Source organism: Thermobia domestica, chromosome 5, assembly GCF_964235325.1.
Source record: "Thermobia domestica chromosome 5, izTheDome1.hap1.1, whole genome shotgun sequence".
Classification (NCBI taxonomy): Eukaryota; Metazoa; Arthropoda; class Insecta; order Zygentoma; family Lepismatidae; genus Thermobia; species Thermobia domestica.
In genome coordinates this window covers 29,584,805-29,602,336 of record NC_137458.1, presented here as the reverse complement: position 1 = coordinate 29,602,336, position 17,532 = coordinate 29,584,805, and the positions used below count along the sequence as shown (strand labels likewise).

Here is a 17,532-nt window from a genome sequence, read left to right as displayed (position 1 = left end):
TTAACTTTTTTAAACCAAAGTTAAGTCAGTGATTGAAACACAGTAGCAGAGTTCACTAGAATTTGTATACTAGTAACGTCATTTTGATACTGTTCATAATATTCAAACTTTCCTGATTCTGTAAAATGTAACTTTTCATTAAAAGGCTATGACCAATTAGACATTTTTTTAGTTGGATTTGAATGACCTGCCCTTCTTGATCTTTTTTTTAACTATCTAAATCAGAACTCACTGCAAGTGAAATATTACCGGTAACAGATCAGTAGTTAAACCAATCTGGTAGAAGGTTATGAGCAGCTTAAAAAATTCATTCAAAATTCTCCTGGATTAAGCAGTGGAAGACACATTGGCAAAAATTTCAATTTTAGACTGCTCTGCTAACATTTGTTCAACCATCTAAGCAGTGGAAGCCGTAAGGGGAGTAAAGATTTCAATTTCATCGCTACAAACTAAAGAAAGAAAGCTATACTCAAGAATTAGAACATTACATAAGTTTTTTCCCTTAGTTTTAGCGATAAAATTAAAGTTTTTACCGATGAGCTTCCCTCACGAGTTTAGACTGCTCTGCTAACACTTGTTCAACCATCTAAGCAGTGGAAGCCGTAAGGAGAGTAAAGATTTCAATTTCATCGCTACAAACTAAAGAAAGAAAGCTATACTCAAGAATTAGAACATTACATAAGTTTTCTTCCCTTAGTTTTAGCGTTAAAATTGATTTTTTTTTTTACCGATGTGACTTCCCTCACGAGTTTCCACTGCTCTGCTAACGTCTGTTCAACCATCTAAGCAGTGGAAGCCGTAAGGGGAGTAAAGATTTCAATTTCATCGCTACAAACTAAAGAAAGAAAGCTATACTCAAGAATTAGAACATTACATAAGTTTTTTCCCTTAGTTTTAGTGATAAAATTGAAGTTTTTACCGATGCGCCTCCCTCACGAGTTTAGACTGCTCTGCTAACATCAACCATGTAAGTAATGGAAGCCGTAAGGGGAGTAAAGATTTCAATTTCAACGCTAAAACCAAGGGAAGAAAGCTATACAGAAGAATTAGTATGTTAAGTAAGTTTTCTTCCCTTAGTTTTAGCGTTAAAATTGATTTTTTTTACCGATGTGACTTCCCTCACGAGTTTCCACTGCTCTGCTAACGTCTGTTCAACCATCTAAGCAGTGTAAGCCGTAAGAGAAGTAAAAATTACAATTTCATCGCTACAAACTAAAGAAAGAAAGCTATACTCAAGAATTAGAACATTACATAAGTTTCTTCCCTTAGTTTTAGCGATAAAATTGAAGTTTTTACCGATGCGCTTCCCTCACGAGTTTCCACTGTTCTCCTAACATTTGTTCAACCATCTAAGCAGTGGAAGCCTTAAGGGGAGTAAAGATTTCAATTTCATCGCTACAAACTAAAGGAAGGAAGCTATACAGAAGAACTAAATCATTAGATAAGTTTTCTTCCTTTACTCTTAGGAAAATGAAATTGATATTTTTACCGATGTGAATTCCATCACGAGTTTCCACTGTTCTCCTAACATTTGTTCAACCATGTAAGCAGTGGAAGTTCGTGAGGAAAGTAAAAGTTACAATTTCATCGGTACAAACGAAAGGAAGGAAGCTATAGAAAGGAATTAGAACATTAGATAAATTTTCTTCGCTAATTTTAGTTATAGCTATAGCCTTCCCTTATAGCAGTTCCTTAGTATTAGCTATAAAATTGAAATTTCTACCGATGTGATTCCTCTCAAGAGCTCTAACTGGGATTGAAATTAGTTTTAGTAAGTGAAAGAGCGTGAATTGTTCTATTAGTGTAAACTGTTTATTTTTGTCTACTCTCATTATGTTGTTTATATCTCTTATATGTAAATCGTTTGAACAACATTATACTTTTCAGCTTTGTTCCTGGTAATAGCGGTATGCTTAGAACAAAGTGCAGCTTCGCCAGTAACATTAGACAAAAATGCAACTACACCAAAACCACCCGTCATTGATAATACAACTACATCACATAAAGCGGATGAGAAAGCAACAACTCTAAAACCAGATTCGAATACAACTGCCACAGAACCTGACAAAGGAAACGAGAAGCCAATAATATTACAACCAAATAAAGAAGATGGGTGTGCAACCACACCAAAGCCAAATAAAGAAGACAAGAAATCTACAACACCACAACCAAATATCGTAGATGGATGTGCAACCACGCCAAAACCAAATAAAGGAGACGAAAAACCAACAACACCACAGCCACCAGATGCAGATAAAAATACAACTACGACGAAACCAGACATAGGAAATGAGAAACCAACAACATTACTACCAAAGAAAGGAGATGGAAATGGAACCACGCCAAAACCAAAGAAAGGAGAACGGAATGCAACCACGTCAAAACCAAAGAAAGGATATCGGAAGGTAACCACGCCAAAACCAAAGAAAGGAGATGGAAATACAACCACGTCAAAACCAAAGGTAGGAGATGGGAATTCAACCACGTCAAAACCAAAGGAAGGAGATGAGAATTCAACCACGTCAAAACCAAAGGTAGGAGATGGAAATTCAACCACGTCAAAACCAAAGGAAGGGGATGGGAATTCAACCACGTCAAAACCAAAGGAAGGAGATGAGAATTCAACTAGTCCGAAACCAAATAAATGAGATTGAAAACCAATAACAGCACAACCAGGAAAGGAAGATGGGAAGGAAGATACATTAACGCCATCTAGACCAGATAAAACTCAACAACACCATCTATAATAAAGGCAAGTGAAAATGCCAGTAAATCTATTTCGACTACGATTACAAACCTAAAATGATCTAATGTGGAACATTTTCACTTCCTTGAAGTGAAACTCACTTGGTAATTGTTATTTCATATGCTCTAATTAAAATATTCTAATTTCAACATTGTAGATCTTTAAATAGTCTATACCTTATTCCATGACATTTTGTTTAACAAAGAACGTTTTCGTAACTGTTACCAATTCGGGTAAGAATATGTTAGATTTTTATAGTAACTAGTGATAATTTTAAATGAAAATCCCCTCAATGGAGCGACGAAGTTTCTCTTGGGTAATTCATCGATTGAGCTCAACGTGGATTGATACTATTTTCATAGCATTCTCTTTCACTCTCCATATATTGAAAGTCTCTCCGGGAGAAATCGTCTAAAATCATAACTGATAAAGCAGAATCGATGATTTTTAAAATTCTTTCCGATTGGGGATTCAACCTCCGGTTGCTCTTATGCGTGACCAAACAAGCATAAGGATGCGGATCTGCGCACTGCGCTACTGCGTAATTACCACAGCATAACATCTACTACGGTAAGGTTCAGCATGTTAGTAAGAGTTGAGCTACAATAGAGTAAACATGGCTGCCATCATTGATTCTCCTGCTTAAGGGTGAGTTGCGAAGCGTCGTTCGTTGACTACAATTCAAAAGGGAATAGTGCAGCAGAAATGGATCGCAAAATGTGCCGTGTTTATGGTGCAAACTGTATGAGTGAGAGTGTTGTGCGTGGATGGTGTAGAAAATTTAAACAAGGCCGAACGGATGTTTATGATGAAGGTGGACAAGAACGCAAGTCTGTCGCCAATGACGTAAATCTTGTTCAGCGAGTGGATCAAGTGGTTCGAGAGATGTGGAGGTTTACCATCAGTGAGTTGTCTGTGGATTTTCCGGAGATTTCAAGGTCAGCTCTGTACACGATTGTTACAGAACACCTAGGCTATCGAAAACTTTGTGCACGCTGGGTTCCCAAAAAACTGTCCGAAAAGTACAAAGCACAGAGCATGGCATCAGCAGCCCTATAGTTTCTCACACGTTGCAGTGATGAAGGGGAAGAGGTTTTGAGCTCAATTATGATAGAGGATGAAACGTGGTTTATTTCCAAAAATCCAGAACCCAAAGAACAATAAAAAATGCACACATACACTATCCACAAGAAACAAATAAGTTCAAGCAAACGTTGAGCAACAGGAAGACCATGACGACTGTTTTCTGGGATCAGAAAGGTGTGTTGCTTGTGGAGTTTATGGATTTTATGTTTGCTTCCAGGGACTACGATCACTTCAAATGTGTACTGCCAGACATTACGTAACCTGCGGCGAGTCATACAAAACAAAAGAAGGAGCATGCTGTCATCTGGAAAAAATGAAAGGAAATCTTTAAGTTTTACGTCTCACGGTTATGTCGGTTAGGCTAAAAGAGACGGTGATAATGAGAGATGAGTGAAATGTTGGAATGAAGAAAGTGGGAAGAAACGGAAAAACCTCGAGAAAACCTACAAACATGGTGATTGTCCACCGCAAAATCCAAACGGCGCGAGCTAGGATCGAACCAGGAACCCCAAGCACCGAAGATGAACGCTCTACCACTGAGCCACCGTGCCCCTGCAGTCAGCTGGAATAGTGTTGATCCATGACAACGCGACACCGCATACTGCTGCCGTAACCAGGCAGCTGCTTGCTCAGTTTCAGTGGGAAGTATTCCAGCACCCGTCATAGAGCCCAAAGCTAACGCCTAGTGACTTTCATCTTTTTCGTCTGCTGAAACAAGATCTGGGAGGACAGCACTATCGCACCAATGGGAAACTTCAAAATGTTATGAAGACCTATCTCCATACGCTGGCGGCAAACGTTTATGAAGAGGGTACTGGAAAGCTCGTTTATCGATATGACAAATGCCTTTATCTTTATGGTGACTATGTGGAGAAGTAACTGCAATTGTGCTTGACGTTTGGTAATAAAATGATTTTGTAATTCACATTTTGTGTGTGTGTTATGCTCAATCAGAGGTTGACAAAATACCTTTCGTAAAAGGATATAGCACTTTCACCATACTTTCTCGATATTACCATTGTTATGAAAAATACATACATAATTATATAGACTGTATATACTTACATAATAATGATTCCAGATGTAAGTTGGAAGAAAATGCCCCAGAAGATAGCTGTGTCTGTTGGAAAACCTCTGTTTTACCTCATATCCCGTCATGGAAAACGGGTTCGTACCGTCTCGAGACTAGTGATGGGTAGTTGGAATATTCTCGGTGGAAAGGAAAATAAAAAGTGGGAATATTCTCGGTTTTTTTTCCCTGGCATATAAATTCCCGGGAAGGAATTTTTTCCATTTCTTTACTTTATTTTCCAAATTGTAAGAACCATACGGCTAATTACTTTATATTCATTTATTATGATTTACTTCTATGTTTTAAATAATTTGCAGGTTAAAAAAAATGAAATTCGTTGACTATTTTATATAACTAATAATATATTTTTTTAAAAATTTCCATTTCTATTTGCACTAGAAAGTAGCAAAGTATTAATTTATGAATGATGAAAAGGAACCAGTTTGTAAATTAACTTAGAAATTCTGTACAGATAGAGATGATGTACTATCAATACACCCCGAACCACCGTCAGTAATAGATGTCGGTCTGTCTTCTATCTTTGATTCCAATTTCGCTCTCTGAGAAAGAATCAGATATTGAACAAAGAAATCTCTGTAGTTGTACATACATTTAGTTTTAAAATGTAATGTTCAAATATCAAAATTAGGGTGGCTTCTGTGGATGTTTCATTAGTACAAAACCTGTGTTAATTAGGATTTGTTTGCTTCCTTTTACGTGTGTATTCATTTACCGAGCTTTGTTTACGAATTTTTGTAACACTGTGTATATTGTTCGAAATAGCCTATCTTCTTAAATTAGAGATTTATTAGTACACAGTAACAAAGCACCATGTACCTAAAATCAAGATTCTCTATACCATCCCAGACACTGGTAACCTAACGAATTCTTCGAGCGACTACGTATGCTATTTGGGAGTTACCAACTTAATTTGATTATAACATTTAAAAATTAAATATGATTATAATATTAGTAGTAGTAGTAGGGTCAAGTTTAGAAAATGCACTTACATATAAATTTAAACTGTTTAGTTGTGTAAAGGTATGTTGACTTTCTATACCAAATGTTTTCCCTACATATTTACTCGAGTAAAACATATTGTAAGTAAACATACATTTAGTAGTACGTAGTTTTTAAATTGCATAAAGTAATAATAAAATAAAATAATACCGTTCAGAATATACATTTTAAAGGATCCTCTGGAGACAGCAGTAATAAGTATAGTGTGATAAAAACGAAGTTTATTTTGAAATTATAATATTTTAATAGAGTGCAATTTTCTTTGTGTTTGTACATAAATTCCCGGAATATTCCCATTTTTGGAAATCTTCCCGGGAATTTTCCCAGGGAATATTCCCGAAAAATATTTTCCCTGGAATTTACCCATCACTACTCGTGACTACCCTAGCTGTATCTTGTAGGGTACGGTGGCTCAGTGATAGAGCGTTCACCTCTGGTGCTTGGAGTCCCGTGTTCTATCCCATCCTCCGCCAAGTGAACTTTGTGGTGGACAAACACCGTGCTCGTGGATTTTCTCAGGGCTGTCCCGTTTCCTCCCACTTTCTTCATTCCACCATTTCACTCATCTCTCATCATCACCGTCTCCTTTAGCCTAACCGGCATAACCATGGGACGTTAAACTTAAAGATTTCATTTTATTTCATTTTCCTAGCTGTATCTTCAAATAGACCAACACAATCAACAAATATTTTCAACCTCAATACAATTTTATATTTATTTTTTATAATACATACCTATAGTTTCAAATTTAGACTCTTAAGATATGTTCAATCAGAAATGAACATTTTAGTTGGATGTACTTGGAAATGAAAAAAAAAAAACGAGAAAGGTCTGTTGTAATGAAAATAAAGTAACGAATTGGGAAATTTTCGTGTAACAAGTTCCAATTTTGTTTGTGAAATTAAACGAATATAGTAAATGAAGCGGTTTGAATTCTGGATCGAGTTATTCAGCCAATGCTCATGCAGTATTCGTGGATTAACGCTTATAGATTAATCATAGAAAAATAAAATCGGAATTCGGCTGCATGAGAAGGTCCTGTATTTCAAATTAGAATAAACTTCAAATACCATACCACTCGGTGGCGTAGGGAAGGGGGCCCAGAGGGGCCGGGCACCCCCAAAGAGGTCCGACAATGTACTTTGGTACTTTGATGTTTGTAATTTTTAAAATATTTTTATGTTTATATATTTTTTGTTTGTAATTTTTCTATATGTACCTATAACAGCACTTGCCTTCCCCCCCAATACACATCCTGGCTACGCTACTGATACCACTGTCGTAAGGTTATCTCATTCACTTCTTGTCAGAGAAGGAATTCCTTGGTGTCCGGGCACCGCAATGTGTAGTTGTGGAATTCTTCTCGCCAATTCCAGGTTTATCCCCATGGAATTCAATCTTTGTTTAAGTGTGTAGCAGGAACCAAAGATTGCTTTGACTAACCAGGTATTACATATGCCTCAAAGTGACATACATCAGTCAGACCTTCTAATCTCACCAATTAAATAGTCATTTTCAGTGAATTTCTCTTCTTGCCTGTATTGTTTGTCTCAAAGCAAAACATTCACGTAACGTAGAATAATTCAGCCAGCAGATTAGGAGCGGAGCGCATAGTTTCTTTACTTAGGGTTCGGATAGGTGTATGGAAACTGGCATAAAATGGAATGGAGGGTATAGAAAAATGAAATTAAATCTTTCAGATTAACATCACAAGATTGTGCCCTTTAGACAAGCGAATGATGATGGAAGAATTGGTGGAATAAAATGTGGGAGGAAACGAGTGTACCCGAGAAAAACCACGGGCACAATGTAGTCAACCACAAACTTACGTGGCCGGGATCGAACCAAGGACCTCATGCTTCATAGGCAAGTGTTCTACCACTAAGCCACCGTGCCCCCGCCAGGGGGATAGAGTGACATTTCTGATTGAGTTAGCACATATTTGATTATCATCATCATCATTATCATAAGTATTCTGCCATTATTGGCAGATTATTTGCCGCAACTAAGGAGTTTCCGTGCTTCACGGTCTTTAGCTAACTTCTTCGTCTTCACGTACCACTTTTCTGTTTTAATATCGTCCATTAATTGCAGCCTCCTTCGCCCCCTCCATCTCTTACCTGCCACAATACCCTATAGTACGCCCCTCATGATACAGTTCCTTCTTAGCCAATGTCCCAACCATTTTCTCTTTCTCTTCTTAATAATATCTGAATTTATTCTTCTCTCCTCCATCATTTCTAACACCCTCTCATTGGTCTTCCGTTCGACCCAGCTAGTTCTCTCCATTCTTCTCCACACCCACATTTCGAACATTTTCAATCGTGTTTCATCACTTTTGCGTAATGTCCTCGTTTTCGCCCCAAAGTATTCCACAGAAGTATTTTATGAGTCTTGTTTTCAACTCTTCATTCAAGGTCGTACAAAACTGTATTTTCTTCCTCCTGAAGACTTCTTTCGCCATTCCTATCCTTGCTTTTATTTCACGTTCACATTTCATATCATTACTAATAATATTACCTAGGTATCGGAAACTGATTACCTGTTCTATTTTCTTCTTTCCTACTTCTATGTTTGACACCTCCCGCTTCGTTCCAATCGCCATGGCTTTTGTCTTTCTAACTTTTATTTTCACTCCATATTCTTCGCAGCTCTACCTCAAATTTTCTAACATCTTACTGACTTTCTTTTCCGATTCCGCAACAAGAGCCATATCATTTACAAACCATATAAACCTAATGCTTCTATCTCCTACTGATAGTGCAGTAGATATGAACCAAATAGCGTCAAAATATTTCATGGCTGGCTACAAGCAGGAAATTTTTCAGGATAAAATCACAGTTATAGGAAGTGTGAAAAACACCGGGACGCAAGCATGGCCACAGTGACGTCACAAGCATAGCCGACCATCTGAAACTTTAAACTGCCATAACTCAGAAACCACTGACTTTACGGACTTGATTCATATACCATTGAAACCGGAATCACAAACTCTAGAAATCATTATATCAGAGTCATATTCGTAAAATAATATTTTCATGGAGAAATTTGAATATTTTCATTTTTTGCACTCTTTTTAGTTCACATTTTTGCATTTTAATACACAACGGGCTCACATTGATGGAAACACTCATTACATTTATTATAGCTTATAAAACAGTCTTTCTAACAAGATCAAATATGTTATTAGACTTTATTACTTCCTGACATATTCAATTGTTAAAACATATTTGATGTTAAACTAAGGTGAAAGCCCTGAATGTGCAGAAATTTCAAATATTTTAAATGTACATAATGCAGACACTATTTATCGGACATATGATCCATGCACCGTTGGATCCGGAATCACAAGCACTACAAATTATTATACCATAGTCATATTTGTAAAATAATATCATGAAGAAATTTGAATATTTTCATTTTTTGCATCCATTTTAGTTCTTTCTTTTTTTGGGGGGGAAGGGCATTTCAACACACAACCGACTCATAAATCAAAATATCTCAGAAATCTTCAATTAGGAACATTTCAAAAAAACCTTCCACAAGAAGAAGAAAAATATGGACAGAAAACAAGGTTTTAAAAAAGATATTTAGATCAGTTCTTTAATAAAACAATATTTTCAGTGCAACATTTGCATATCTAATTTCAGCATGTTTATGCTAAAGAGTAATTACTTTAACGCTTATGATAAACGTGGAACAGTATGTTGGTCTGAAATTACAGTTTTGTTACATTACGCTAACAGTTTTCTTATTTATTTACATGTAAATATTTAAAAAAAGTAGAAGTGATGTCACTTTGTCTTTAGCAAGTACACTAGTCACGGACTGCATCTGCATCTGCAGGTCGCTTTGTTGCCGTGTAATACCTATTATGATACTTTATACGAGGAGAAAGGGCAACAGTTATTCCCAGAGCTCTGAGCATCGCATGCAATAAGGCTGTACAAGGGAGAGAATGTTTTACACACTTGCAATTTGATAAACACTGTTTCTTACAACCGCACGATATAAGTTCTTGAGAGGTGCGCGATGCTTCAGGAATAGTAGACCATAGGGGTCGATATATAGAAATCGTCTTTTGCCAGTCATACTGAACAGAATCTTTTAATTTAGGGTTGCAGAAATTTCACTGTCTACATATATTTGCCTGTAAAACTACTCTTTCTATGCTCTGAATCAGAGCAGCTTCGGTTGGTGGAATATGCTCTACTGACATTGTTGTCTTCGTAAACAACACTCGTACCAAATCGTTAACTTTGCCACATGTACTGGTTTTATCATACATTAGAATCGTGAACCGCTGAATGAGCTAAAAATCATGATCTTCATTGGAATGGTCATCTTCTGATAGCCTGTGGAATGCATCACCTACTTCCCGAAATTACTCCCATGTTTTCCATGATGTAGTTTTACCAATGCCTGCAAATGCAGACACAGTATTACACCTTGTAAAAGCATGGAAGAATGGTAAACCTTCACGGATATCTGATGACATGCGGTAGGCTATAGCATGGACTGGAGTGTAGTTCTTTTTTTTCAACTCCAACTCAATCCACAATTCTTCCAAATTTGGTATGGAGTCATATGCAAACATTACTAACATTACCACGTCTGAATCTACCGTCACTATCATAAGATGAGTGTGGCCAGCAGTAGCAGCATCTTTCACGTGAAGTAAAAGTCTGGTGTCTGGTTCCTCATAGGTGGTTGGTGATATTCTGCTGGTACGAAGAACATTTGAAGAAGTGTTTACCACTAATCATATGTACAAATGATGGATTTTTCATGAGGTTGTATCTGCACTACACAGTCAGCCAGTAAGTGAAACAACTATTCTTTGTTTTGATCTACTGATAAAAAAAAACTGTTGAGTTGTTGGGGCATGCAAGTCGTTGCGCACACTATTTTTTTTTTTTTACCCGAGCCACATATCTCACGAGCACACGCTTCTAGGCTGTTTGTGAAATACCTATCAAACACAGGATCTAGCCTTGACACATGTCTTAATCGTTGATGAACATACGAGACAAATACGCCAGAAGCTTAATCAGCAAATGTTTTTTTTATGACTGTGGTGACAGCATGTGTACTACAGCTGCTGCATCAATCATTGCTGCAATTACCTTGGGTAGGCCATCAGTGAGGGTGTCGGTTGGAGATGATTTCTTCTTCATGCATTCGATGATATCTGATTTGCTGGATGGCTTTCTTAATCGTCCAACGTCAGATATGGATGGTGAATAGGCATGATTCTCGTGTGCGAAGAAGGCGTCGATATCACCATCATGCTGCTGACACGCAACAAAGAGATTGCAAAGAGTGTTCAAGTCATGGCGCAGAAAAGATATTTTCTTTTGCTTGGAAAGATGAAGCTTCGTTCCAACTTGAAGAGCTGCAGATTGTTTCGCTTTATGATATCATGTATGCATTGGTTTAGTTCGGTAAGTATTTCCCTTACATGTGTACCATACTGCTATTTACCCACTGCTGCTGCCTCACAAGCAGACACCTGTGCTTCAGTTGAAATAATTACTTTGGTAAAGCTGTCATAAGACTATCTTCTTCAAATGGATTTCCTTGTTCACGAAATTACTCTAGTACATCTGACAAGTGTTTTCGGTACTGCAAATGTAACACGTATGTGTTCTCTGTACTCTGTATTCACACCTGTCTTATTAATTAAACCAACCTCCTGTTCTTAGTCATAAATAATACTTGCGATTGCTGGGCCAGCTACCATCCATTTCAGAACGGAGGATTTATTCAATATATCCACAGCATCACCATCGGTTTTCACGATTTTATTATTTTGCTCATGTAGATGATAGTAGTAATTGCGTAACTTGAGGCAAATTTTTCCGCCACCTGGAGCGTGGGGCCCCGGACACCCGGCGCCCATTTTTGGGGTTACGTGGCCTGGGGTAAATGACCTAGGGGTACATAGGACCACCTCTTTTAGATTTTGGTAGGGGTACCATGGCCCACCCCCTAAATTTTGGCAGGGGTACCTAGAACCATCCCCCTTAAATTTTGGAAATTGCCAAATCTAAAATTTGGTGTGGTAGCCTAGGACCATAGTATGTACCTCTATCAGTATTGGGTGTCTATGTCGTTCCCTTTCATGGGTAAAAAAATTGCCAAAAATTCAAATTTCGGTTCTTTTTTACCTAATTTATCCCCTTGGATGAGGTGTTATTACCCTATATGGTTATATGGGCGAATACAGGGGTCCATTACCTTTCATAAGACATGGGTATATTAATACACGCCTTGAAAAATTTGGGAGGGGTACCTTGGCCCACCCCTTAAATTTTGGAAATTGACCAATTTAAACATTGGGTATTATAGTACAGGACCCTAATATGTATTATGATAAATTTGGGTCGTCCACCTTGTTCCCTTCTAGGGGTACAAAATTGCCAAAATATAAACGTAAGCAATACGTTATACCACGTGTTTTGTTTTTGGTCGATTTTATCCCCTTTGATGAGGTGTTATTATCCTATATAGTTATATGGTCATGTATAGGGGTCCATTCCCTTTCATAAGATATGAGTGTATTTGTGCACCCCTTTAAAAATTTGAGAGGGGTACCTTGGCCCACCCCTTAAATTTTAGAAATTGCCCAATTTAAACATTGGGTATTATAGTACAGGACCCTAACATGTATTATGATAAATTTGGGTGGTCCACCTCGTTCCCTTTTAGGGGTACAAATTTGCCAAAATATAAACGTAAGCAATACGTTGTACCAATACGTTGTACCACGTGTTTGTTCTTTTGGCCCAATTTATTTCCTTGGATGAGGTCCTATTACCTTATATGGTTATATGGTTATGTATAGGGGTCTATTCCCTATCATAAGACATAGGTACATTTGTGCATCCTTTAAAAATTTGGGAGGGGTACCTTGGCCCACCCCTTAAATTTTAGAAATTGACCATTTTACATATTTGATATAATAGTATAGAACCCTAATATGTATTACTATAAATTTGGGTGGTCCACCTCGTTCCCTTTCATGGGTACGAAATTGCCAAATTTTAGTACAACCACGTATTTCGTTTTTGACCTAATTTATTCCCTTGGATGAGGTCCTATTACCTTATATGGTTATATGATCATGTATAGGGGTCCATTACCTATCACAATACATAGGTACATTTGTGCACCCCTTTAAATTTTTGGGAGGGGTACCTTGGCTCACCCCTTTAATTTTGGAAATTACCCATTTTATGTTTTGTATTATAGTATAGGACCCTAATAGAGATTACTATAAATTTGGTTGGTTCACCTCGTTCCCTTTCATGAGTACGAAATTACCAAATTTTAATACATTCACGTGTTTGGTTTTTGACCTAATTTATCCCCTTGGATGAGGTATTATTACCCTATATGGTTATATGGGCGTATACAGGGGTCCATTACCTTTCATAAGACATGGGTATATAATGCACCCCTTGAAAAATTTGGGAGGGGTACTTTGGCCCACCCCTTAAATTTTGGAAATTGACCAATTTAAACATTCGGTATTATAGTACAGGATCCTAATATGTATTATGAAAAATTTGAGTGGTCCACCTCGTTCCTTTCTAGGGGTACAAAATTGCCAAAATATAAACGTAAGCAATACGTTATACCACGTGTTTTGTTTTGGCCCAATTTTCTCCCCTTTGATGCGGTCTTATTACCGTATATGGTTATATGGTCATGTATATGGGTTCATTTCCTATCATAAGAAATGGGTACATTGATGCACCCCTTGAAAAATTTGGGATGCGTACCTTGGCCCACCCCTTAAATTTTGGAAATTGACCAATTTAAACATTGGGTATTATAGTACAGGATCCTAATATGTATTATAATAAATTTGGGTGGTCCACCTTGTTCCCTTTCATGGGTAAAGAACTACCAAAAATTAAATTTCGGAGGTTATTGACCTTTTTGATAAGGAATTAACACGTTATATGGGTATGTACAGAGGTTTATTACCTTCATATGTTTATGTGCCCTTTTAAATTTGGGAATTATCAAATAACAAAATTCGGTAAACGTTTTCTAGGACCCATTGGTGTTCCTCTTATAGCCAAATACTCAAATTTTGAAGGCTATTGACCTATCTTTTGATACGGCTTTATTATTGAATAAGTACAGGATTTATTACTTTTTCGTAAAACATAGGTGTATTTCTGTACCAATCTTAAATTTTGGGAGGGGTACATTTCTTATTGTCATATCAATAATTGGTAATTGTTCTTAGAATTGGGTGGTATCTCTTTCTTTGGGTAAATCATTGTCAAATATTAGTATGATCACGTGATCAGTTATTGACCTATGATGGGATTAGGAGTCCAGGACATTGGTACATTTAACCTTTGTAGGATAATTTGAGAATGCGTCATAAGTTTTGATTAATCCAGCCAAATATAAACGTAAGCAATACGATGTACCACGTGATTGACCTTGATGAGGTAATGTACAGGGATTCATTTCCTTTGTTGTGGTACTTCTTAAGTTTGAGTACACACTTAAACAGTTGGTTTTACTCAGGTAAACAAATGACGGAATTATTGACCTTATTGAACCTATAATGATATGATTAATTCTAAGACTTAGGTATATCGAGAGAAGTATTCTTTAAATTTGGGAATTGTGATAAACAGAACTTTAACATAAGGCGCGAAATTTGAAACAATACTTTGAACTTTAGTCACAGCTCATAGTCTAAGATCATTTGTGGTGATTGATTTGACCTTGAGTTTTAGAAATCTGATAGCTAACCTTATTGAATTTTATGACTCATAATCTTAAGGGAATACATGCTACAACACTGAAATTTAGTCACAAGGTGATGTAATCTGACACTGGCAAAGTTATTGTTGATGCAAGTTGATTGGTTGATCACTATCTTTCGTGCAATCTGATTGGCTGATCACTATCTTTCGTGCAATCTAATTGGTTGATGAGTTTCAAGTCTTTGACGCATTCAGCTTTGTTTTAACATTTAAAAAGTTTTTGAAAATTTTTTTGTTTGAAACTTTGGTTTGACATTTTTTTCGTTTGATATTTTTAGTTTAAAAATTTTTGTTTCAAAATTTTTGTTTGAAATTTTTTCAAAATTTTTTGTTTGAAATTTTTTCGTTTGAAATTTTTAGTTTGAAAATTTTGTTTCTAAAGTTGTTTAAAAAATTTTGTTTGAATTTTTTTCAAAATATTTTGTTTGAAAATTTTGTTTCAAAGTTTTTGTTTGAAATTTTTAATTTTTTTTTCGTTTCAAAACAAAAAAAAATTTTGTTTGAAATTTTAGTTTAAAAAATGTTCGAATTTTTTTCTGTTTAAAATTTTTGTTTGAACATTTTTGTTTTCGAAATTTTTGTTTGGAAAATTTTGGTTTCAAATTTTTGTTTGTGCACTCATTAGTGAAGAACCGGAACTGCTTAGAAGAAAATTTGGTTTGAAATTTTTTGTTTGAAAATTTTTGTTTCGAAAGTTTTGTTTCAAAGTTTGGTTTGACATTTTTAAAAGTTTGTGCACTCATTAGTAAAGAACCGGAACTGTTTAGAACTGAAACCTCTGGCAACATTGTGGTGCAATAGTACACGTCAGAACATGGGGTTGTAGTTGTAAATGAAAAAACAAAATTCATTGAAATGGATCATTTTGTTACACTCCACATACATCCATACCAGATATAGGATCTGGATATTGTCGATACAATGTATTTTGAACTTGCACTAGTTTGTCTTTAGCGTATAATTTTAATTCCAACTAAAGTCTTTTAAGGTCTATTGCAATATCAATTGGTGGAAACTCAATGTCCATTTGATCACAAATAAACTGTTTATCAATACAGGTATGCACCCAGGAACGATGTTGACAACCATCACAATATCTAGATACATGTTGTACAATATGCATAACACATTTTTTCAAAATAGTACTTTTTCAGGAATATACTTGTTTTGTTGCACACTTTCACTGCATGTTTAACACACTGAAATACGTTTATGAATTTGTTCCATTCCGTTTCCGTTAGATACACCATGTTGCGAGGGACATGGAATGTACTCTTTTTACGTAACAGCACCATCTTCTCTTCGAGGACTGTACGCAGCACCACTTCATGATTTGAGCCTAATGATTTGACTATGGTCACATTTAGCTCATCATGAAAATAATCGTTCATTTGGTCGATTCGTGAACATAATATTTGCCATTCTTCATAGGTCAGTTGTACACCAAATTGTTCTGCTTTGCCCAATCGAATCACTGGTTCAAATGCTCTAGCAGTGATACCAATCATCATATGTTTTTTTTGGAATATATTTATTGGATAATAGCTTACGAAGATGAATTCTTTATCGTTAGAAGTACACATCTTTCCTCCTGAAAAGCACTTGCTCAAATGATTTCATGGGCTGACACTGTATTTGCTGATTTGTAGAACTACGGCTGACGTTATTGGAAAGGAATGTGCTGACGTTTGAATTCATGATTTCATCACAGTTGCTGACGTCATCCTGACCAACCAAATTCATACAACTACGTCTGACGTCAAAGGAATGCGCTGACGTTTGAATTCATGATTTCATCACAATTGCTGACGAAACCGGCTGTGTACTAAATTCGAATTGATGACTTCGACCCAAGAATCCTTTGTAACATAAAGATACAGATCCAGTATTTAAGAAATGCAGCAGTTCTTCTTGTTTTGATGCTTCCATGGGTAAATAGCTTGCTGGTAAAATTATATTCTTATCATTTTCAAGCTTCACTACGATTCTTAATCCAAACTTTGTAGGGATTTTTTGGCTAGCTAAGATTCTATAAGGTACTCCCATGCGCAAAAAAAAAAAAAAAAAATGCGCGTATACTGTAACTCAAGATTTTTCGCATTTATTCAATTTTCATTACGTTTATGGGTAAAATTCAGTTATTAGTATGTGGAGATAATAAAAAACAATTCATCTAAGGAGATATTTCCAAAAAATATAATAAAATAATAAAAATATAAGCAAAAAACAAAATTATGCTCGGTTTTGTGTATACTGGCAACGATGATTTCTAGGGATTTTTTCAGTAGCAGATCACAATTGCGGAGGGAATTCAGTAGGGGAATCGAGAAATTGGATCAAGGAACTGGATAGTGGACTAATATGTTGCATTTATTGGTTAAAACCTAGTGTGTAGATTGCCTGCCAAATATAAATTAGCTTCTGTAACTAAGATGTCGTACGAAAATATAGAATTAAACAGAAAAACTCTTATCTTAAGGTTCGAAGCGATACGGACCATGGTTATGAAGATTATTTCTTAAAAAAAAGGAGCTAACACCATGTAACCTCCGTGGTTAGGTGGGTAGAGTGGCGGAGTCGTAGTTATTTTATAATTTTGACACCACATCGAATCCCATCCCATCCCATTTCTTTTCTTTTTTTCTTTTTTTTACAATACATTATAATTTTCATGTTAATAAGAACCGAAGCAATATAATAAGGACAACTTACTGATATTTTGCTGTAATGACGTATTTATCCAGGATTAGAGAACTATTGTTAATAGCTATTGTTTTCTGTTCATGCTGTTGTATAGTTTCTCTCATCCT

General features: G+C 36.2%; 1 protein-coding gene across 1 annotated transcript in view; it reads left to right on the top strand.

Annotated features, from left to right (window-relative positions):
• LOC145684614 (uncharacterized) overlaps positions 1–2,890 on the top strand; it is a 39,351-nt gene extending 36,461 nt beyond the window's left edge. The window contains exon 4 of the mRNA XM_081757002.1: positions 1,888–2,890. Within this exon, the coding sequence (XP_081613128.1) occupies positions 1,888–2,648 (761 nt within the window). The 3' untranslated portion in view covers positions 2,649–2,890. The remainder of the gene's footprint in view (positions 1–1,887) is intronic.
• Positions 2,891–17,532: the final 14,642 nt, after the last annotated feature.